Here is a 23,467-nt window from a genome sequence, read left to right as displayed (position 1 = left end):
TATTCTTATTTTAAATAACAAGGGCTGATTTTGTGTGTGTGTGTGTTATTTGTTGATAGAATAGCCCTTTGTCACAGCTACGCGTTTAGACATTTCACTTTTTAGTTTTTATTTGCTATTCACATTATGACATTTTCAGACAGGTATGTGGAATGAACATCTATACAAACGTATTTTATTATTTAAAGGGACATGTAACTCAACTTTCCAATTTACTTCTGTTGTCAAGTTTGCTTCATTCTCTTGTTATCCTTATAAAAGGAGCAAAGATGTACCACTGGGAGCTACCTGAAACACATTGGTAAACCAATAATAATAGAGCCTACCTATGTATGTGTTTCACCAAAGAATAACAGGAGAACGAAAAAAAATTAGATAATAGAAGTAAATTGGAAAATGTTACCTGTGATCAGTCAGCTGGACGGCTGGGCAGCTCCAGCTTTCTATTAGAGCACCTGGAGGTGCTATCTCTTTGGGGGGGTATTGCGTACACTATATCATACTGTGTTCATACAGACTGTGCTAGACATTTTGGATGCCCTTATTTCCTTTGTGTTTACAACTACTTATACACCTGCTGAACATAAGATAATCTAAAATTTGCTGAATCACACTTTTTTTTAAATATTTTAGATTGAGCATACACTTTTAAGCAACTTTCCAATTTACTTTCATTATCTGATTTGCTTCATTCCGCTTCTATGTTGAAAAGCATATATAGGTATGCTCAGGAGCAGCACTTCTGGGAGTTAGCTGTTGATTGGTTGCTGCACATATATGCCTCTTGTCATTATCTCACCCAATTTGTTCTGCTAGCTCTCAATAATGCATTGCTGCTCTTTCAACAAAGGATACATGGAAAATGAAGCAACTTTTTGTAGGTTCTATCTTAATCGTGAAAGGTCCCTTTAATTGAGCCTTGTGCAAAACACAGAAAATGGGGAATCACTCTTGATGCACCTTCTGGCCACACTTGACCATGTTTCCAGACCTGAAGATTTTTATTTTTTTTTCTCTCTCAAATGATTTAAACTACAGAGCTAAACAATTGTAAGAAAGAAGAAGAAAAACAAAACAAACATAAAAACCCCTATATTAATAAAATGAGACTTTTTGAACTGTGCTATTATATTTTGCAAGAAGATTGTCATTTCTGTTTAAAAGACAAGCTGACCTATACTCGCTTTGTTGTTATTTTGACATAACATATTCTTGACCTGGACTGAATCACTTTGAATAATTTAGTTTATTTATGCTGATAATGACATGCTGCCTTATCATCATCAAAGGCTGAGTCCAAAGGTTTTTAGATATTTTTTTTTTTCCTGTGTTCACCAGCCTGGGGAAAATGGGGATTCTGATTATTATTTAGAGGCTTTGTTCTGTAACTAGGGTTGCCACCTCGGCCATGTTTTCCTGGACACATGAATTACACATGCTTCAGGGTTTGCAGTGAGGAACATGAATAGTGCTTTCCAGGATCACTATTTGTGTGTTGTCCAGGGGATCAATTCATGTTCCCCTCTGCACACCCTGTAGCATGTGTAACTCATAAGTGTCCAGGAAAACATGGCCGGGGTGCAACCCTATCTGTAACGTGTCTGGCTGGAGAAATATCACTAGTTTATTAGTCATGGGAAAATAGCCATTATTTATGGGTGAAAGTCACATGACCCACACAGTAATAAGTGCAGTGACCTTAAATACAGAATGAAACAAAGCTTTTTATCGCCAATTTATAGACCCACTGTAAAACAATTTGTTTTAATCTTTTTGTACTTGTACCTGACAGATTACTAAACTATCCTGTATTAAAGAAATAGATTATTTCACTTTTTTTAAATAGATTGAGTTATACAAATGCATTACTAGTTAGCCATAGTTTTTGGAAAACCGTTTGGGAAGCCAAAGGACAGTCAACTCCAAAAATGTTTATTGTTTAAAAAGATAGAAAATCCCTTATTACCCTTTCCCCAGTTGTGCACAGGCAACATGTTTTTTTAATATACATTTAACCTCTTTGTTTACCTTGTATCTAAGCCTCTTTCGACAGCCCCCGATCACATGGCTATTTATTATATATTGACTTGCTTTTTAGCCAGTTAGTGCAGTGTCAGCCACAACTTCTCGGGAGTGAGCACAATGTTATCTAATATGGGCCACATAGATTAGCAATCTCTTTTTATGAAAAGCCAATAAAAAAAGCATTTGATAAGAGGCTGTCAGTAGTGGCTTAAAAACAGGCTGAAATTTAGAGGTTTAATATAACAATGTTGGTTGTGCAAAGCTGGGGAATGGGTAGTAAAGGCTTTATCTATCTTTTGAAACAATACAAATGAACAATTCTTGTGTTTACTGTCCCTTTAATGCAAACTAAAGTATTTTAAAGCCAAATGTATGATAGTTATATAATTTTCTATCTCGATCTTCCATTCATTTGTTGTTTCTTTTCCTTGCATTAAATTCATATGTCTTATCTCCCATGAGTATAGCTACAAGGGGTGCAGTCTCTAATGAGCCCAAAACTCCAGATGGTCCAGCTTGTTCATAGTAAACATGTTAAGTACATTATAGATAAAATAAATCTTTACACATCCATGTGTATATATGTTAATTTGTTTGTGAATATCTTTTTCTTTCTAATGATGACACGGAGAGTCCACGGATCATCTAATTACTATTGGGAATATCACTCCTGGCCAGCAGGAGGCGGCAAAGAGCACCACAGCAAAGCTGTTAAATATCACCTCCCTTCCCTCCAACCCCAGTCATTCTCTTTGCCTACGTTAAGAGCAAGGAAGTGATAAAGTTTAGTAAGTGTTTGAAAGAAGATTCTTCAAGCAAAATTGTGTTATTTTTCAGCAGTGCAAGCTTGTTCTGGGGTGTAGCCGTAGTCCATATCAGTCTCTTCAGTAGAGCAGTGGTGGCTTTTAAGCAATGGGAACTTGTGGGGTTCAATCCTCACTGCGCCTCCCATGTGTTTAAAGCTGCCCTCACTTTGAAAGCCTGAGTAAGATTACTCAGTCTTTGTTTTTCTTCCACAGGTCCATGTGAGGTAACATGCCTCTCAAACCTAGTTAGCTGCCTTGCTGCCTGACAGATTTCTGAAGGTAAGTGCTGACTTTATTTTTCTGGGAACATATGCAGGAAAAATATGGCACTTTAAAATCAGTTTATGGGACAAGAGACATTCTCCTATTGCTTAGGGGATCATGTTATTATCGGCAGTAATGGCAGGTACTAGGGACGAGAAGACTCAATAGGTGGTGGTTTATTTTTTATCTTACTCCTGGGCGGCTTTAGAATACATTTAGCCTCCCGGTCGGCTAAATGCCTTTTCCTCCTACACTTCCTGTGTTCCAGAGCAGAGATAGCTTTGTTGCAGTTGTTAGCAGTGTTTACGGTTACCGGATTGTAATTCACAGCATATAGAAGTTGAGTCCGGATTATCTAGCAGTATATTCACTCCGTTGTCAGTTAGGCAGGTAAGCACCTCAGCAAAGCTAAGCTGAGGTGTCGAGGTTGTCCGGAGTGTTTTTGTGACAGTTTATTTTCTTGCAGAAAAATAAGAGTATCCTGTTTCCTCTTCATGGGCATTCAAAAATGAATCTTCTGTGGAACAGATTTGCAAGTCTGCAACTTGGTCCTCTCTACACACTTATTATAAATTCTATAAATTTGATACTTTTGCCTCGGCTGAGGCTTCTTTTGGGGGAAAGGTTCTTCAAGCAGTGGTGCCTTCTGTTTAGGTTCCCTGTCTTGTCCCTCCCTTATCATCTGTGTCCTCTAGCTTGAGTATTGATTCCCAATAGTAATTAGATGATCCGTGGACTCACCGTGTCATTAGAAAGAAAACAACATTTATGCTTACCCGATACATTTCTTTCTTTCTTGACACGGTGAGTCCACGGCCCGCCCTGTTTTTTAAGACAGGTTTTTTTTGTTATGTTATAAACCTCAGAAACCTCTGCACCTTGTTGCTGCCTTTCTCTCCTTTTACTTCGGTCGAATGACTGGGGTTGGAGCAGTGACGTGCAGTGACATCAGAGGCTGGTGAGGCAGTGGCAGGATACGCCTTCATTCTATAGATATCCTTTGTTGAAGAAATAGCAATGCACATGGGTGAGCCAATCACATGAGGTATCTATGTGCAGCCACCAATCAGCAGCTACTGAGCATATTTAGATATGATTTTCAACAAAGGACATCAAAATAATGAAGAAAATTAGATATTAGATGTAAATTGGAAAGTTATTTAAATTTGCATATGGGATTCATGTCCCTTTTAAATGGTGTCTTGGAAAACTGGTCAACTTAGTAAACATCTGATTTTAGTTTAAAGGATTGTAACAGAAACTCTTGCCAGATAACACAATGCTTGCTCTGATTATGAGATCTAGAAATCCATGCCCATTAAAATATGTTTAAAACATACTTTTTACTTTAATGCTGCAAATTATGCTTATAGATTCTTTCATTACATAAGGGATGAGAGTCAGAGGGGGAGGAGGAGAGACAGAGAGAGAAAGAGACCATGGGGGAGAACAACACATAAGGAGAGAGATGGCTAGATATATAGAGAGAGAGAGACACACACACACACACACAAGAGGGGGGGACCACTGCATTTTAAAGTAATAAAACAGCAGAGCTACAGAGAGTTCAGAAAATTAGTCTATAATTTAGTGTGAAGTACAGAGGCAAGCTGCTAAGTTAGTGGGTGTAAAGTTTGAGTAAACAAAATACAAAAACGACCCTGCTGTAAAAGAGTAAACAAACACTAAACCACATTCATTAAATTATCATTTTCACTAACAGAATCCCTATCCGTAAAATCTTACTTTAATAAGATGTGGGTGAAACACTGCTCTCTGTGCCTCTCTCCTGCTCTGGAAAGATTCAGGAAGTGACAGTGGCACATTCCACTGCACTTAGAGGGGAAGAACAGAACTCTCTGTTCTTTTTCCATTTTTGTTTTGTTTTATATGATTTAACTTCCAGCCCCAACCCTATGTTCCACTTACTAATGCCTCTCGCTGGATTGGTTCAGCCCAAATAGGACTGCCTCAACTAAGCAGTTAATGGGCCATGCAATGATCTTAACCACTTGCATCCAGTAGATGGCGCAGCATGTTGTGTAATGGTGGGCAGACCTGCTTGTGCCTCTTCATTGCACAACATATAGCTGTGAGAAAAAAAAATGCTGGGGAAAAAAAAAATTACAATTTTTTTTTTTTAAAGCCAATAAAAAAAAATATATTTTTGCCCATATGAGAGGTGAAGCACTGCCTCACCTGCCTCTAGTGACTGCACATCACTGGGTTGGAGGGAAGGGAGGTGATATTTAACAGCTTTGTGGACTCGCCGTGTCAAGAAATAAATACATTTTTCAGGTAAGCATAAATTTTGGGGTTTTTTTTGGTGGAGAAATGAGGTGGAGTATGCCTCAGAGTTTGCATCTGAGCCTATCACTTTCTGGTTACTTCCCTGTTCCCACCACCCCCCGCCTGGGCTGTATTTTTATTTTAACATAGTAAATGCATGCTGACCTCTACTTATTTCACTCCCTTGGCCCTATGGTTATTCTCTCATGTTTTTTTTTTTATTTGAGTTATACTCTAATTAAAGTGATGGTAAACTCTCCCCTTTTTAAAATCAGATCTGGAATGTAAGCGCTATTTTAGATGGAGTTTAATTCATTAGCTGTAATGAAGATGCAGTATAACATGCTTTTTGTTATAGATATGAAATTCAAATACTGTTTGCTCCTCAGCCCACTTCAAAAGTCAAATTTTCTGTGAGCTAACAGATTGAATTGTTGTCCAATCAGCGCTCTCCCCATCTGGCACTTTTGTTGTAGCTAGAGCATTGATTGGAGAGTAATTCAATCATTTAGCTGAAAGGAAAATTGACTTTTGAAGTGGGTGTTGTAACGTGGGATATTTGAATTTCATATCTATATTAATAACTAAGTTATACTGCATCTTCATTACAGCTAATGAATTAAACTCTATCTAAAATAGCGCTTACATTCCAGATCTGATTTTAAAAAGGGGAGAGTTTACCATCACTTTAATGTGTTAAGAATAAATATAATCACTTGGTAAGATTAGCAACTAAGGTACCAGGAAATGAAAGGGTTGAGTGCAGTTAAAGGGACAGTCTACACTAAAATTGTTATTTTTAAAAAAAAGATATATAACTCCTTTGCTACCCATTCCCCAGTTCTGCACAACCAACATTGTTACATTAATATACTTTATAACATTTAAACCTCTAAATTTCTGGCTGTTTCTAAAACATTATAAAGTGTAACTGGCAGAAGAGGCAATCAATCCGGAAGGTAGTAAAAATAAAACGTAACTTTTATTCAAAGCACAGGTATAAAATAACCTCAGAGCCACAGTTCATGTTCAAAGGTGTAGTGTATCAGATTGGCTTACGCGTTTCGGCGTGAGCCATAGTCATAGCCTATACAACCTGATACATTGCACCTTTTTAAACCTTAAAACGCACAGTGATTGGATAATAACAAAGTCAGCAAAAATTTGCATAAACACACCTTTGAGTAGCAGTAACACATGACGGTACAAAGCAATTCTGTAATTGAATCACAGAAAAACAAAGTATCGACAGGTATTTCACTATTATTATATACAAAATCATGTATAGTAAGATGCATCCTAGGGTAAAAATGTGAAGAGCACCCAAGTACCAGCAAATATTCATATTCAATAACGGTGGGAAAACAGATATTAAGGACACCTGGGGCTAATAAATAGTGGCACCGATAACTCATAGAATTTTGGAATGTATTATTGAAATTTGTAATGTTGCAAAGTTAAAAAAAAAATAATATATATATATATATATATATATATATATATATATATATATATATATATATATATATATATATATATATATATATATTTGGAAGTGAAGGTAGAGACAACTAGGCTTAGATAGATGGACTTATGCTATATTTAACCAAAGCTGACTGGTGCCACTATATTTAGGATAAAGAATAAATCTATCACTCAAATCTAAAAGCACACAGTTGAATAAACATAATGGATACCTAAGCTTAAACATACTCAATAATTCCCTCAGGTTAGGTCAAAGGAAAAATAAATTAATAAGAACATATTTCTTCATTTTATTGCCAAAAATTAATTAAATCAAATTCGTAATTAAGTCCTGAGGGCAGTCTAGTCTTTAACCTAAAAATCCAAAACATTTCTTGGCGTTCAAGCCTTTTAGTGTGGTCCCCACCTCTACCTACCAGAGGAATTTTTTCAATAATATTCAGTACTCTTGTTGTGGTAATGAAAAAAAAATGCTGAACCAATGGTGTTTTTGCTTTACCAAGGTGGATAGTAGAAAAGTGCTCCCTAATACGGGAGTTCACGTCTCTAGTCGTGAGCCCCACGTATTGTAGGGAACAAGCTGTACAAGTGATTAAATATACCACAAAATTACAGGTACAGTTCAGGCAGTTGCGGATATCAAAAGTTTCTCCTGTTACCTCAGATTTAAATTGTGCTCCCAAGAGCACATGTTCACAGGGTTTGCACCTGGATTTACCACATTTGAACATACCCTTGTGTTGTAACCAGGTAGAAACTTTGGGTTTTTGTTTGATTACTTCAGAAGGTGATACATAATTCCCTAGTGTTCTAGCTTTTCTGTAAGCACACCTCATACCTTTATCAACTACTGGGACCAAAAGGTCATCGGCCACCAACATCCTAAAATGTTTGTGCACTATATTACACACCTTGTTATAGTGTGCACTATAGTTAGTGATAAATGTAACTCCGTCGAATCTATTATTGACTGTCAAGTCCTTATCTTTCAACAAAAGATCCCTGTCCAAATGCTGTACCTCTTGTCTGGCTCTCAATACCACATGTTGTTTGTAACCCCTATCTCTGTCTATTGCATAGAACATCGGCCTCCATTTCATATTGATCACTATTGGTACAGTTTTCACTTCCAATTATGTGTATATATATTTTAACTTTGCAACATTACAAATTTCAATAATTCTATGAGTTATCGGTGCCACTATTTATTAGCTCCAGGTGTCCTTAATATCTGTTTTCCCACCGTTATTGAATATGAATATTTGCTGGTACTTGGGTGCTCTTCACATTTTTACCCTAGGATGCATCTTACTATACATGATTTTGTACATAATAATAGTGAAATACCTGTCGATATTTTGTTTTTCTGTCATTCAATTACAGAATTGCTTTGTAGTGTCATGCGTTACTGCTACTCAAAGATGTGTTTATGCAAATTTTTGCTGGCTTTGTTGTTATTCAATCACTGTGCGTTTTAAGGTTTAAAAAGGTGCAGTGTATCAGGTTGTATAGGCTATGACTATGGCTCACGCCGAAACGCGTAAGCCAATCTGATACACAACACCTTTGAACATGAACTGTGGCTCTGAGGTTATTTTATACCTGTGCTTTGAATAAAAATTACGTTTTATTTTTACTACCTTCCGGATTGATTGCCTCTTCTTCCAGTTACTTTGTTTATTGCCAGAAGATCACTTCGGATACCGGGACTGCCAGTCGATACCCATTGGCTGATACCCCACATGTGACAGCTCCACCGCGTTAGTGGTGACTTTTCCGGAGGACACCGAAAGCCGTAGGCTGATGCACGGTACAGCAGACAAGACATTCCTAACGGATCACGCAGCATTGGATGCAGTGAGTCCGTGAGCAGGCTCGAGTGTTATCGGGTCTCACGCTGGGAAGTCGGAGAGTTGTCCGTGGCAGCGGTACATCAGATGAGCTGTGTCACACTAAGCAAGGGGTTTTCTCTACTTACCGTTGGGATATTTCTACTTTGAACTCAAAGGACTGGTTGAGTGCTGTTTGTACATCAGCATTTGTGTGTTTTATATGTTAACAGCATCTTATTTGAGAATATTCTAAACCATTATAGACAGCCTCTTATCACATGCTTTTGGATTTGCTTTTCACAACAAGAGATTGCTAGTTCATGTGGGCCATATAGATAACATTGTGTTCACGCCCGAGGAGTTATTTAAGAGTTAGCACAACACAGTACTAAATGCAAGTCAATAGATAATAAATAAAAAGTCATGTGATCAGGGGGCTGTCAGAAGATGCTTATATACAAGGTAATCTGAGGTTAAAAGTATATTAATATCATAGTGTTGTGCAAAACTGGCGAATGGGTAATCAAGGGATTATCTATCTTTTAAAACAATAAACATTATATTGTAGACTGTCCCTTTTAACTTTGTTAATTGGGGGTGCACACTTTTTTTGCACAAATATATCATAGCCTGACTTGGCAGGTCACTCACTTCCTTCCCCATGGCTTTTATTAAAAAAATTTGACCCTTCTTAGACATGGTTTCCTCCCAATCATACGAGCAGGTTTCCATTCTAAATCAGGAAGGTAATAATCAGTCAAAATCTGATGACAGAAAATAATTTATGCCCAGTGAAATGAAACTTTTAGTTTGAACACTTAATTCTTGATTGCTTAGTAGTTCTACCTGTACTACATTTTATATAAAATATGTGTATGCATATTAACGGTGCATATGCAACACAGATTCTAATCTATGCACGTGAAAGTTTGTGCTTCAGGAAGTGGTCTCTTGTCTCTCTGTTTCTCATGACGCACATAGTCCACTTCCTGCCCTGAACAAAGAGCAGATGTGCCTGTTTCTATGTATTCAAAAGTATATTATTTGTATTAGTTGCATAAAATTAAAGAAAATAAATATATATACATACACACACACACACACACGTATGTGTGTGTGTGTGTATATATATATATATATATGTATATATGTATGTGTGTGTGTATATGTATATATATATTTATTTATATTGTATAGCTGTCTCATCTTCTCTGTGGTGTTACTGATGCCCCAGACAATTGACCTCTATCTGTTGATGCTGTTGTCACTTTGATTCCACAAGGTACTCGCTTTCTTCCCTCAGCATTCCTGTAAATGTCTGCCTCTTGTGTAGACGCCCCCCAAACCAGTCTTTCTACTTCATCATAGATGTCTCTGTACACGCTCTATTTAACCTTACACCTTGTTATAACAATTTCATCTCTTCTTGGAGCTCTTCCTGTTGTCACTCACTTTCTATAATCCATCATTTCCTTTATTTAGATAAACAGCTATTTAATTAGTCATTAAAAACTTCTTAGCACAATTACAGTAGCATGGTTACCACTCACCATGCTTTTGTTTTTTGTCTTATAACCGTAGCTCTATTTAAAGCTGTTCTCTTATTTTAGTCAATTGTAGAAGCCTGTTGGTAAAGCTTTGCATCGTTATACTGGTCGCCACCATCTTGGTACGCACATATTGTTGCATCCTGTGACAGAGGCAGTGCACTTCCACAGATCAGTGACGTTGATGGATTTTTCACAGCTGTACCTTGCACTTTTGATTATTTCTCACAAATGAAAACAGAAGAGATACAATTTGCAATTTACCCCGCTAAAAGTTGCATAGCAATTATAAAAAAAAAAAGATATAAAGCAATACAGCTCCTGCTATGTATTATGCTTGCAAAACTGAAGTGCATGATACAGCTTGTCAAGAAGGTGATATTACTGATCTGTGAATATGCACCACTTCAGTCACATGGTACAAAAATACTTAAATATCAAGATGGCGGTGCCCAGTGTGAATATGCAGAGCTTCACTAATCTGCACTTTTGAAGGGTTAAAATAAGAGTAGCTTTGAAGAGAGCAGCAGGTACAGGAGGAGAACAATAACATGTTTAGTAGTTACCCTGTTACTGTAGTTGCACCTACCCAGCAGTTTAACGCCCCTTCAATATGTTTGCTTACTCCCTCTTTATTTGCTATTCCCTTCCTCTGCAGTGTCCCACTGTGAGAGAGCCTACTTTTTGGATGGACTTCTTTCTCACCCTTCCCCATTTCCAAAACTGACACTTTTCCATGTCTGGCTCTCTCACATTGGGCCCCATGTATTAAATGGCGTGCGGACAGCTTCTCAACCAACGCGAGCCTGCCCCACAAGAGCTCCGGAGCAGCTTATGCTACTGCGTACATGGAGCCCATTGTCTCCACTCTTCTGTGGCCATATTTATTTATTCTTGTTTCAGTGGATATTTAGCTCTTCAGTTTCTTTGTGTCATTCATCCCTTGTCTATTTTTTTTTTTTATGTTATTGTTATTGAAATCATTTTCAACAACCAGAGAGATAAGGAAAAAAACAAACTGAGTACAAGAGCTGTAACAATATTTATTCAAACATTCAATTGCAAAGTAATCTTGAGTATTTAAATAAACAAAATAAATATCTTACAATATGGTATGATTTTTCCAATCAATCTGTACTATTAAAGCTAAAAGTAAATCTAGCTAATCATCAACCACAGTGTAAATGTTAATTGATAGGTCCAAAAGTCAGCACTAATGATTTCTGCAGTGACTTCATACCAGATAAATTCAGTGACATATTCTTCCCAATAAAACAGATAAATAAACAGCTAGGTGATTGTATAATGATATTTCCCAAGGAATAAAGGAGGACCAATTATCTCCAATCTGATATAGATGGGGCATTTGATCTTTTTCCAGTTTTTTGGAATTAGTTGCTTTGCACAGTTTATGAGACGCAGTAGATTCAATCACAGGGTACACTGTAAGGGGCATGGTTTATTGAATATTAATAAGAGGATTCACAGACAGTTTGAATGTTATTTTGACCATCTCTCCCATGACTAAATTCTAGTAAGTTGATATTATGGGGCAGTGCCACCAGATGTGTACAAAAGTTCCAATATTGCCACACCCTCTCATACACTCTGTTGAGGATTCAGAATACATTGCTGCTAGGCTTGATGGTGTAATATACCTTTTGCACAATAATTTCATGTTCATTTCTATTGTACTGATTGATGAAGAGATTCTACTCATACATTTGAACATTAAACACCAGTCTTTTTCTGGTAATGAGTATTGGAGTCCCTCTTCCCATTTGCCAACATACGAGGGGAGATTTCTTCAATTATACGATAACAATAATTTATATGAAATGGAAAGCAAACCTTTAGTAAATGATGTGTTACATGCTCTGTCTATTAATATGTTGTAAGATAAAGTGAGACCACCGCAGGTATTTATATCAGTGGGCAAATATGGGCTTTCCAATCTCTAGAAGTTCCACCTTTTAGTTTTAATTTCCCATTTTGTGATACTGAATAACATGTGATTACCTTATGTACCATATTAGGCCATCACTTGCCTTTCTATATCAATTAATTGTCCCCTCATTTGGCAACCTATAGACATTTTAAAGCCTGGATAGTCAAAGTGGGGGGAAATGTAAAGGCTGAAAGCCAGACCATATACATTTCACAGGACTTCAATATTTTATTATCATGTAAATTACAGATGAATTAAATATTTTAAATATTATTTTACGTGAAAATAGCAAACGGCTTAGCTGTAAAACTACTATTGAAAGTACCTGAAAATGTTATGTTTGTGCACATTTTATTCCTAGAGACAGATTGGCATATAAGGATTGTACACAAAAAGAGGGGTGGTAAATCTGGACCAGTATCTTAAAGCTCTAAGCCAACTCTAAATAATATACTGCGATCTCTCTTACGCAGTTAGAGAGAATGTAAAATAAATAAATGAAAAGATATGTAGACAAAAAAATAACAGAATTGAAAAGAATGAAAAAAGTATAAAAATATAAAACGTCGAAGGTGATGGCTGACTAATTCAATAAATTAAGTTAAATAACCTCATGGTCCAAGAAGGATAGTAATCTCATATCCCCAATAAATATGAATATTAATTAAATTACAAATATTTATTCAAATTCTGGAAAAAAATAATATAACTAAGAAAAGAATCTAGTGTTGGCACTTAAAAGATAAAAGTAAATACATCAAAAATAAAGATGTGGCCACATCGCTAAAGAAAAACCTCCTTAAAATAGTATATATGTATATAAAACAGCGTATTAAGATAAAGGCAGTAATTATATTATATTTTTTTTTCCAGAATTTGAATAAATATTTGTAATTTAATTTAATTCATATTCGTATTTATTGGGGATATGAGATTACTATCCTTCTTGGACCATCAGGTTATTTAAGTTAATTTATTGAATTAGTCAGCCATCACCTTCAACGTTTTATATTTTTATACTTTTTTCATTCTTTTAATTTTTTTCATTTCTGTTATTTTTTTGTCTACCTATCTTTTCATTTATATTTTCTATATATTTATTATTTACTCAATAGTTCATTTATTTTTTATTTAGGCATATAAGGATTGCTTCTGCAGCTTAATAGTTGGATGATTGGGACACAATTTTTTTTTTATTAAGTACAATTAAACAACCCTCTTTTAGATGTAACAAACACAAAAAAGACTTAAATGTCTCTTTAACACCCATCTCTTTAATAGCACATTAATATATCAATGCTGTCATTTTCAGGCATTGATTTTAAAATCCGTACCATAGAGTTAGATGGAAAGAAGATAAAACTTCAGATATGGTAAGTTGTTTTAAATACATCCATTTACATAAACTATACCAAGAAACCGTTATGTTGTGTACCAGTTACTGCTGCACCTGTAGTTACCAGGCTTTTCCATAAAGTATCTTTTTAAATAGTTTTTTTCTTTTCTTTAAGGGACACTGCAGGACAGGAGAGGTTCCGTACAATCACTACAGCATATTACAGAGGGGCAATGGTAAGAATGGTTACCTTACAGTTTGAGTAGTCATCAAGGCTGTGGCTCGCAAAAGATTAAATATATATTTTCTCTTCTTCCCCAGGGCATTATGCTGGTTTATGATATCACTAATGAAAAATCATTTGACAACATAAAAAATTGGATAAGGAACATTGAAGAAGTAAGTATAGGCTTCTAACGTCCATATTGTATATATTTGTAAAAGAGTAAAAAAGAAATAACATTTAAGCTGCTCAAAAGCGTATATAGAAAATGTGAAGTGACTGAAATCAAATGTTAATTCTTCAAAGTACATATGTATGATGGTAGACCACATGGCTCAAAAGGTTAAGTATTCTACTAAGATAGACATTTCTATTCAACTCCCAAAGACGACCTCCAACCATATATAAATCTTTCAAACCCGGCACCAGACCAACTGATATTGCACAATTTTCTGTATCTCAAAGCCATCTAGTAAGTTCCTTTTCCACATTACAAAACCTTTTTTTTTTTTTTTTTTTTTTTTTTTTTTAAAAACCGACCCATGTGTCTGTAGTTGAGGTTGCCCACACCTCAGAAACACACGCTCCTAATGACATGGCCTCAATAGCCTTAACTTTACGCAGTCTTAGCTACCAAGTATGTAATCGGATAACATTGTCCAGTTATGACGCCTCTGAAAATGGGTCTTAACTTTCTCCAGTGATCTACAAATACCTGCAGTACACTAGAAAAAATAGAGAATTCTGAACTTTTTTCTAGATGTAGATTTCTACCAACCAGTAGCAACTGATGTAGAATATTTACCACCGAATTGATTTCCAAGGCTCACAGTGGTACGTGCTAGATTATTTGACAGTATGGTCATTTGCAAATTCAAATGGAGTTCCTGAAATGGAGTAGCATTTCATGATCCCTTTTGTATACAGCTGAGGTTTTTAAAGTCATACACCCACATATTAGAACCAACAAAAGGGAACTCAAATGATTTATGGCAGCATGTTGATTTGACTGCAGCTGGAATATAATCTATAAGGGGATAACAGAGCACAGTAGGGACCCTAATACAGGAGCCAGACCTAGGTCCAGGATAAGCTATATAATGTACACGATGAGACAGTGACAGGGCTGCACATGCAACTTTACTATGGCATCTCCACTATGTGAAATAAAAAATATCTTACAAGTATTACTGTCACTATTGTGACCATTAACAGTCTCCTACCTACCGAGAGAGAATATTATATAATTACTATATTGCCAATTGCTAAATGTATAGTTGCTCTTTAAAATTTTTTGACATAGGCTTATAAGAAGTCTAGTAACTGAGGTTGGGATTGGCGGATTAAGGAAAGGATCTATTTGATTAGGGATTGGATAGAGATAGCGTATTGACTTCCTTCAAATAGAGCAAAATATGCCCTTGTAAGTAGTGTGTTCACATTTATGCATCTTTTTTATGTAATGTTAAACTACTTCTTTCTGCAGCATGCCTCTTCTGATGTAGAAAGAATGATCTTGGGCAATAAATGTGATATGAACGACAAGAGACAAGTATCACGAGAAAGAGGAGAGAAGGTAACCATCTTTTGTAGCTTAGTTTGTGTGATAGTGCTACATAAGCAATCGTTTTGGTGTGCGTTGCTCCTGTCTATGTCACAGAACTAAAGAGAATATCACTAGCTAATAGCGATGTGCATTTGGATCATTTGTGAGTATCTGAATACAGAAGTAAGCAGCCGCTTGCGCCCTTTGCATATTTTCGTTGCCGGATTGATTACTGTAAAAGATCCCCACACTAAGATCAGTGCAAATCTAGATATTAGAGTGGGTATCTTTTACAAGAATCAATCTGCCAATGAAAATATCCGAAGGGCGCGATTGCTTACTTCCACATTCGGATTCTCATGAAGGATCCGAATGCACATCTCTACTAACTTATACACATTTACCTAATACAGGGATCATTTCTACTGCGGTAATAGCAAATCTACTGGCAGTGAATAAATATATTGGAACAATGAAATAATATTTTTTTTCACCAGCTGGAAAGTCATATTGGCAAAAAAGCATAGTAACTGGTAGTGACAACAGTGGTGTAAATTTCACAATTATACCATATAAATAATTTATAGCAAATAATAAGTATAAAAGTGAAATCAGTGCCTTTTCTCCAACATTGGTGTGTCCGGTCCACGGCGTCATCCATAACTTGTGGGAATATTCTCTTCCCCAACAGGAAATGGCAAAGAGCACAGCAAAAGCTGTCCATATAGTTCCTCCTAGGCTCCGCCCACCCCAGTCATTCTCTTTGCCGCTGAACAAGCAGCATCTCCACGGAGATGGTGAAGAGTATGTGGTGATTAGTTGTAGTTTTTTATTCTACTATCAAGAGTTTGTTATTTTAAAATAGTGCTGGTATGTACTATTTACTCTGAAACAGAAAAAGATGAAGAGTTCTGTTTGTGAGAGGAATATGATTTTAGCAGCAGTAACTAAAATAGTTTGCTGTTTCCACATAGGACTGTTGAGATGAGATAACTTCAGTTGGGGGAAACAGTTGGCAGACTTTTCTGCTTAAGGTATGACTAGCCATATTTCTAACAAGACTGTGTAATGCTGGAAGGCTGTCATTTTCCCTCATGGGGACCGGTAAGCCATTTTCTTAGTCTCAAACAGAATAAAGGGCTTAATATGGGCTATAAAACTGGTAGACACTTTTATGGGCTAGATCGATTGCTTTATTTGGGCAATTTATACAGCTTTATGTTGAAATTCACACTTTATAAACTTTGGGGAACGTTTTTTTACGTCAGGCACTGGTTTAGACACCTTCCCAGTCAGGAAGGGCCTTCTCTGTAGTAGGCAGAGCCTCATTTTCGCGCCATTACTGCGCAGTTACTTTTGAGAGCAGGACATGCAGCTGCATGTGTGTGGGTCTGAAAGTAGTTGAAAAGGTTACTAGAAGGCTTCATTTGGTATCGTATACCCCCCTGGGTTTGGTAAAGTCGCAGCAAAGGCTGTAGCTGGGACTGTAGAGGGGTTAAAACTGTAACCGGCTCCGGTTTCCTCATTTTAAGGGTTAAAGGTCTGAAATTTGGGCTGCAATGCTTTGAATGCTTTAAGACACTGTGGTGAAAATTTGGTTAAATTTGAACAATTCCTTCATAGTTTTTCACATATTCAGTAATAAAGTGTACCCTGTTTAAAATTTAAAGAGACAGTAACGGTTTTGTTTTAAAACGGTTTTTGTACTTTATTGACAAGTTTAAGCCTGTTTAACATGTCTGTGCCTTCAGATAAACTATGTTCTGTATGTCTCCCCCTTCAAAATTGTGTGATAATTGTGCCATAGCGTCCAAACAAAGTAAGGACAGTACTGCCACAGATAATAAAGTTGCCCAAGATGATTCATCAGATGAAGGGAGTAGACATAGTTCTACATCATCTCCTTCTGTGTCTACACCAGTTTTGCCCACGCAGGAGACCCCTAGTACTTCTAGCGCGCCAATGCTTGTTACTATGCAACAATTGACGGCAGTAATGGATAACTCCATAGCAAATATTTTATCCAAAATGCCTGCATTTCAGAGAAAGCGCGATTGCTCTGTTTTAAACACTGTAGAGCAGGAGGGCGCTGATGATAATTGCTCTGTCATACCCTCACACCAATCTGAAGTGGCCATGAGGGAGGTTTTGTCAGATGGGGAAATTTCTGATTCAGGTAGAATTTCTCAACAGGCAGAACCTGATGTTGTGACATTTAAATTTAAATTAGAGCATCTCCGCGCACTGCTTAAGGAGGTGCTATCTACTCTGGATGATTGTGACAACCTGGTCATTCCAGAAAAATTGTGCAAGATGGACAAGTTCCTAGAGGTTCCGGTGCACCCCAACACTTTTCCTATACCCAAGCGGGTGGCGGACATAGTGAATAAGGAGTGGGAGAAGCCCGGCATACCTTTTGTCACCCCTCCTATATTTAAGAAATTATTTCCTATGGTTGACCCCAGAAAGGACTTATGGCAGACAGTCCCTAAGGTCGAGAGGGCAGTTTCTACACTAGCCAAGCTCACTACTATTCCTATCGAGGATAATTGCGCTTTCAAAGATCCTATGGATAAAAAATTGCAGGGTTTGCTTAAAAAGATTTTTGTACAGCAAGGTTACCTCCTGCAACCTATTTCGTGCATTATTCCTGTCACTACAGCAGCGTGGTTCTGGTTCAAGGAACTAGAAAAGTCGCTCAGTAGAGAGACTCCGTATGAGGAGGTTATGGACAGAATTCACGCACTTAAGTTAGCTAATTCCTTTATTTTAGATGCCGCTTTGCAGTTAGCAAGATTAGCGGCGAAAAATTCAGGGTTTGCAATTGTGGCGCGCAGAGCGCTCTGGCTAAAGTCTTGGTCAGCGGATGTATCTTCCAAGACAAAATTGCTTAATATCCCTTTCAAGGGTAAAACCCTTTTTGGGCCAGAATTGAAAGAGATTATCTCAGACATCACTGGGGGTAAGGGCCACGCCCTTCCACAAGATAGGCCTTTCAAGGCCAAGAATAAGTCTAATTTTCGTTCCTTTCGCAATTTCAGGAACGGACCGGCCTCCAACTCTGCAGCCTCTAGACAAGAGGGTAATGTTTCACAAACCAAACCAGCTTGGAAACCGATGCAAGGCTGGAACAAGGGTAAGCAGGCCAAGAAGCCTGCTGCTGCTACCACCAAAACAACATGAAGGGGTAGCCCCCGATCCGGGACCGGATCTAGTAGGGGGCAGACTCTCTCTCTTTGCTCAGGCTTGGGCAAGAGATGTTCAGGACCCCTGGGCACTAGAAATAGTTTCTCAGGGTTATCTTCTGGAATTCAAGGAACTACCCCCAAGGGGAAGGTTCCACATGTCTCACTTATCTTCAAACCAAATAAAGAGACAGGCATTCTTACATTGTGTAGAAGACCTGTTAAAAATGGGAGTGATACACCCAGTTCCAACTGTGGAACAAGGAATGGGTTTTTACTCAAATCTGTTTGTAGTTCCCAAAAAAGAGGGAACTTTCAGACCAATTCTGGATTTAAAGATCCTAAACAAATTTCTCAGAGTGCCATCGTTCAAAATGGAAACTATTCGAACGATTTTACCTACAATCCAGGAGGGTCAATTTATGACTACCGTGGATCTAAAGGATGCGTATCTACATATTCCTATCCACAAAGATCATCATCAGTTCCTAAGGTTCGCCTTTCTGGACATACATTACCAGTTTGTGGCTCTTCCATTCGGGCTAGCCACTGCTCCAAGGATTTTCACAAAGGTACTCGGGTCCCTTCTAGCGGTTCTAAGACCGAGGGGCATTGCAGTGGCACCTTACTTGGACGACATTCTGATACAAGCGTCGTCTCTTTCAAAGGCAAAGGCTCACACAGACATCGTTCTGGCCTTTCGCAGATCTCACGGATGGAAAGTGAACATAGAAAAAAGTTCCCTGTCTCCGTCGACAAGAGTTCCTTTCTTGGGGACAATAATAGATTCTTTAGAAATGAAGATTTTCCTGACAGATGTCAGAAAGTCAAAACTTCTAAACGCTTGTCAAGTTCTTCACTCTGTTCCACGACCTTCCATAGCTCAGTGCATGGAAGTAGTAGGGTTGATGGTTGCAGCAATGGACATAGTTCCTTACAACTGTGCATGCTGAAACAGTGGAATGGGGACTATACAGACTTGTCTCCAGTGATTCAAGTAAATCAGAGACTCGCTCCGTTGGTGGCTAACCCAGGATCACCTGTCCCAGGGAATGAGCTTCCGCAGACCAGAGTGGGTCATCGTCACGACCGACGCCAGTCTAGTGGGCTGGGGCGCGGTCTGGGACTCCCTGAAAGCTCAGGGGCTATGGTCTCGGGAAGAGTCTCTTCTCCCGATAAACATTCTGGAACTGAGAGCGATATTCCATACTCTCAGGGCTTGGCCTCAACTAGCAAAGGCCAGATTCATAAGATTCCAATCAGACAACATGACGACTGTTGCTTACATCAACCATCAGGGGGGAACAAGGAGTTCCCTGGCGATGAGAGAAGTGACCAAAATCATAAAATGGGCGGAGGATCACTCCTGCCACCTATCTGCGATCCACATCCCAGGAGTGGAAAACTGGGAGGCGGATTATCTGAGTTGTCAGACATTCCATCCGGGGGAGTGGGAACTCCACCCGGAGATATTTGCCCAGTTGACTCAATTATGGGGCATTCCAGACATGGATCTGATGGCGTCTCGTCAGAACTTCAAGGTTCCTTGCTACGGGTCCAGATCCAGGGATCCCAAGGCGACTCTAGTGGATGCATTAGTAGCGCCTTGGACCTTCAACCTAGCTTATGTGTTTCCACCGTTTCCTCTCATTCCCAGGCTGGTAGCCAGGATCAAGCAGGAGAGGGCCTCGGTGATCTTGATAGCTCCTGCGTGGCCACGCAGGACTTGGTATGCAGACCTGGTGAATATGTCATCGGCTCCACCATGGAAGCTACCTTTGAGACAGGATCTTTTAGTACAAGGTCCATTCGAACATCCAAATCTAGTTTCCCTCCAGCTAACGGCTTGGAAATTGAACGCTTGATTTTATCTAAGCGTGGGTTTTCGGATTCTGTAATAGATACTCTGGTACAAGCCAGAAAACCTGTAACTAGAAAAATTTACCATAAAATATGGAAAAGATATATCTGTTGGTGTGAATCCAAGGGATTCTCATGGAGTAAGATCAAAATTCCTAGGATCCTTTCCTTTCTACAAGAAGGATTGGATAAGGGATTGTCAGCAAGTTCTCTAAAGGGACAGATTTCTGCTTTATCTGTCTTGTTACACAAACGACTGGCAGCTGTGCCTGATGTTCAGGCTTTGGTCAGGATCAAGCCTGTTTACAGACCTTTGACTCCTCCCTGGAGTCTGAATTTAGTTCTTTCAGTTCTTCAAGGGGTTCCGTTTGAACCTCTACATTGCATAGATATCAAGATGTTATCTTGGAAAGTTCTGTTTTTGGTTGCTATTTCTTCTGCTAGAAGAGTTTCTGAGTTATCTGCTTTGCAGTGTAATCCGCCCTATCTGGTGTTCCATTCAGATAAGGTTGTTTTGCGTACTAAACCTGGTTTCCTTCCAAAGGTTGTTTCCAACCTAAATATTAACCAGGAAATAGTTGTGCCTTCTTTGTGTCCGAATCCAGTTTCAAAGAAGGAACGTTTGTTACACAATTTAGATGTAGTTCGTGCTTTAAAGTTCTATTTAGAAGCAACAAAGGATTTCAGACAAACGTCTTCTCTGTTTGTCGTTTATTCTGGCAAGAGGAGAGGTCAAAAAGCTACTGCTACCTCTTTCCTTTTGGCTAAAAAGCATCATCCGATTGGCTTACGAGACTGCCGGACGCATCACAGCTCACTCTACTAGGGCTGTGGCTTCCACATGGGCCTTCAAGAACGAGGCTTCTGTTGATCAGATATGTAGGGCAGCGACTTGGTCTTCCCTGCACACTTTTGCCAAATTCTACAAATTTGATACTTTTGCTTCTTCGGAGGCTATTTTTGGGAGAAAGGTTTTGCAAGCCGTGGTGCCTTCTGTTTAGGTAACCTGATTGGCTCCCTCCCTTCATCCGTGTCCTAAAGCTTTGGTATTGGTTCCCACAAGTTATGGATGACGCCGTGGACCGGACACACCAATGTTGGAGAAAACAGAATTTATGCTTACCTGATAAATTACTTTCTCCAACGGTGTGTCCGGTCCACGGCCCGCCCTGGTTTTTTAATCAGGTTTGATGAATTTTTTTCTTTAACTACAGTCACCACGGCACCTTATGGTTTCTCCTGTTTTTTCTCCTGTCCGTTGGTCGAATGACTGGGGTGGGCGGAGCCTAGGAGGGACTATATGGACAGCTTTTGCTGTGCTCTTTGCCATTTCCTGTTGGGGAAGAGAATATTCCCACAAGTTATGGATGATGCCGTGGACCGGACACACCGTTGGAGAAAGTAATTTATCAGGTGAGCATAAATTCTGTTTTTCTATCTAAAAACACCTAGCTAGCTTGGAAATTACAAATAGTCTCTAATTTTGCTACCTATCTGACAAGCCCATCCTAATCTCTGGCAATTTTATGACAGATGAGATGCACATGCAGAAACCGCACACAATCTCAAAATCAAAGGGAAAAAACAGTCTAATTAATTACCTTAAAGGGACACTATCACGAAAGAAAAAATTTGGGTTCAGTGTCCCTTTTTAAAGTGAATTTCAGTTTTCAACAATGAGTGCCCGGTTTTTAAAAATACTTTTAAAAACACATTACACCGGATTTGTAGAAATACTTACCTTTTACTTCTCCAAAACCGGATCGCCGATCCCAGCCTCAGTTCCTCTGTACTGACGTCAGAAAGGACAAAACTGACTTTCTCCAATCATGGCTTTACCCCCAGAGCATCCATTTTGTGATGCCCGGCTGTGATTGGAGGAAGCCGGTTTCGTCATTGCTGTGTTTGTACAGCAGGAAGAAGAAGGCGGGGGATCGGCGATCCGGTTTTGGAGAAGTAAAAGGTAAGTATTCCTACAAATCTGGTGCAATGTAAACTTTCATCAATGAAAGTGCCCCTGTTTTTAAAAGTATTTTTAAAAATCGAGCACTCATTGCTGAAAATAGACATTCACTTTAAGTGTCTGTTGCAATAGAATACAGTATTTGTAACGGTATGGTTCCGTAGTAATCTCCATTGTTTTGTTTTTGATTAAAGGTCTGTTTCTGTTCACAGCTTGCCATCGATTATGGAATTAAGTTCCTGGAGACCAGTGCAAAATCCAGTATCAACGTTGAAGAGGTATGAAAAGAGCACAGCTGTTTTTTGTAAAGCTTAATTCATATAATTTGATATGAAATATTTTATATGTATAAAAGAAATCAAACTGTATTCGAAACTGATTAAATAAAAGTTTAAAGGGACAGGAAACGCCAACGCCAACATTTCTTTTATGATTTGGATAGATCATATAAAACATTTCAATTTACTTCTATTATCTAATTTGCTTCATTCTCTTGTTATCCTTTGCTAAAAGAACATCACTGCCATACTGGCAGCTAACAGAGCACATCTGGTTAGCCAATCATGAGACAAATGTGTGCAAGCACCAATCAGCAGCTAGCTCCCACTAGTGTAGGATATGTGCTCTTTTTTTAACAAGGGATACTAAGAGAACTAAGTACATTTGAAGTGTCTTAAAATGACATGATCTATCTGTGTAATGCAAGTTTAATTTTGACTTTCCTATCCCTTTTTAAGGGAACATGAAAGTCATAATTAAATTTTAAAGAGACAATCTACTTGTTTAACAAGACAGATAATCCCTCTATTACCCTTTCCCTAGGTTTGCATAACCAACACTGTTATATTAATACCCTTTTTTAATTTCAAGTTTTTATTAGTAAAGATTTCTCAAATACAACAGTGACATATTAAATAATTTGGAGCACGTAGGCTCCTACAGAGAGTATGAACAGAAAAATTGGAACATTCAAAAATATGTCAGGTTAGAATGCGTTCCTAAAATGAAAAAGTGAACGAAATATAGCTCAAGTCAAATGGGGTGGGTTAATTGGGGTGGGGGGGAGGGATTGGGGAAAAAGGAACGGGAGGGTAATTGTTAGAGGCAGGGATTTGGTTCATATGCGGATGGTACTTGGGGAGGGTTACCTAGTGTGTG

General features: G+C 38.2%; 1 protein-coding gene across 1 annotated transcript in view; it reads left to right on the top strand.

Moving 5' to 3' along the window:
* The window catches only part of RAB8B (RAB8B, member RAS oncogene family), a 60,384-nt gene that overhangs the window by 12,626 nt on the left and 24,291 nt on the right, over positions 1-23,467 (top strand). The window contains exons 2-6 of the mRNA XM_053717295.1: positions 13,509-13,569; positions 13,708-13,768; positions 13,854-13,931; positions 15,242-15,331; positions 22,522-22,587. Of these exons, the coding sequence (XP_053573270.1) occupies positions 13,509-13,569; positions 13,708-13,768; positions 13,854-13,931; positions 15,242-15,331; positions 22,522-22,587 (356 nt within the window). The remainder of the gene's footprint in view (positions 1-13,508; positions 13,570-13,707; positions 13,769-13,853; positions 13,932-15,241; positions 15,332-22,521; positions 22,588-23,467) is intronic.

Source organism: Bombina bombina, chromosome 6 (genome assembly GCF_027579735.1).
Source record: "Bombina bombina isolate aBomBom1 chromosome 6, aBomBom1.pri, whole genome shotgun sequence".
In the NCBI taxonomy this organism is placed as follows: Eukaryota; Metazoa; Chordata; class Amphibia; order Anura; family Bombinatoridae; genus Bombina; species Bombina bombina.
The sequence above is the reverse complement of the archived record's forward strand: the minus strand, read 5'-3'. Positions and strand labels throughout refer to the sequence as shown.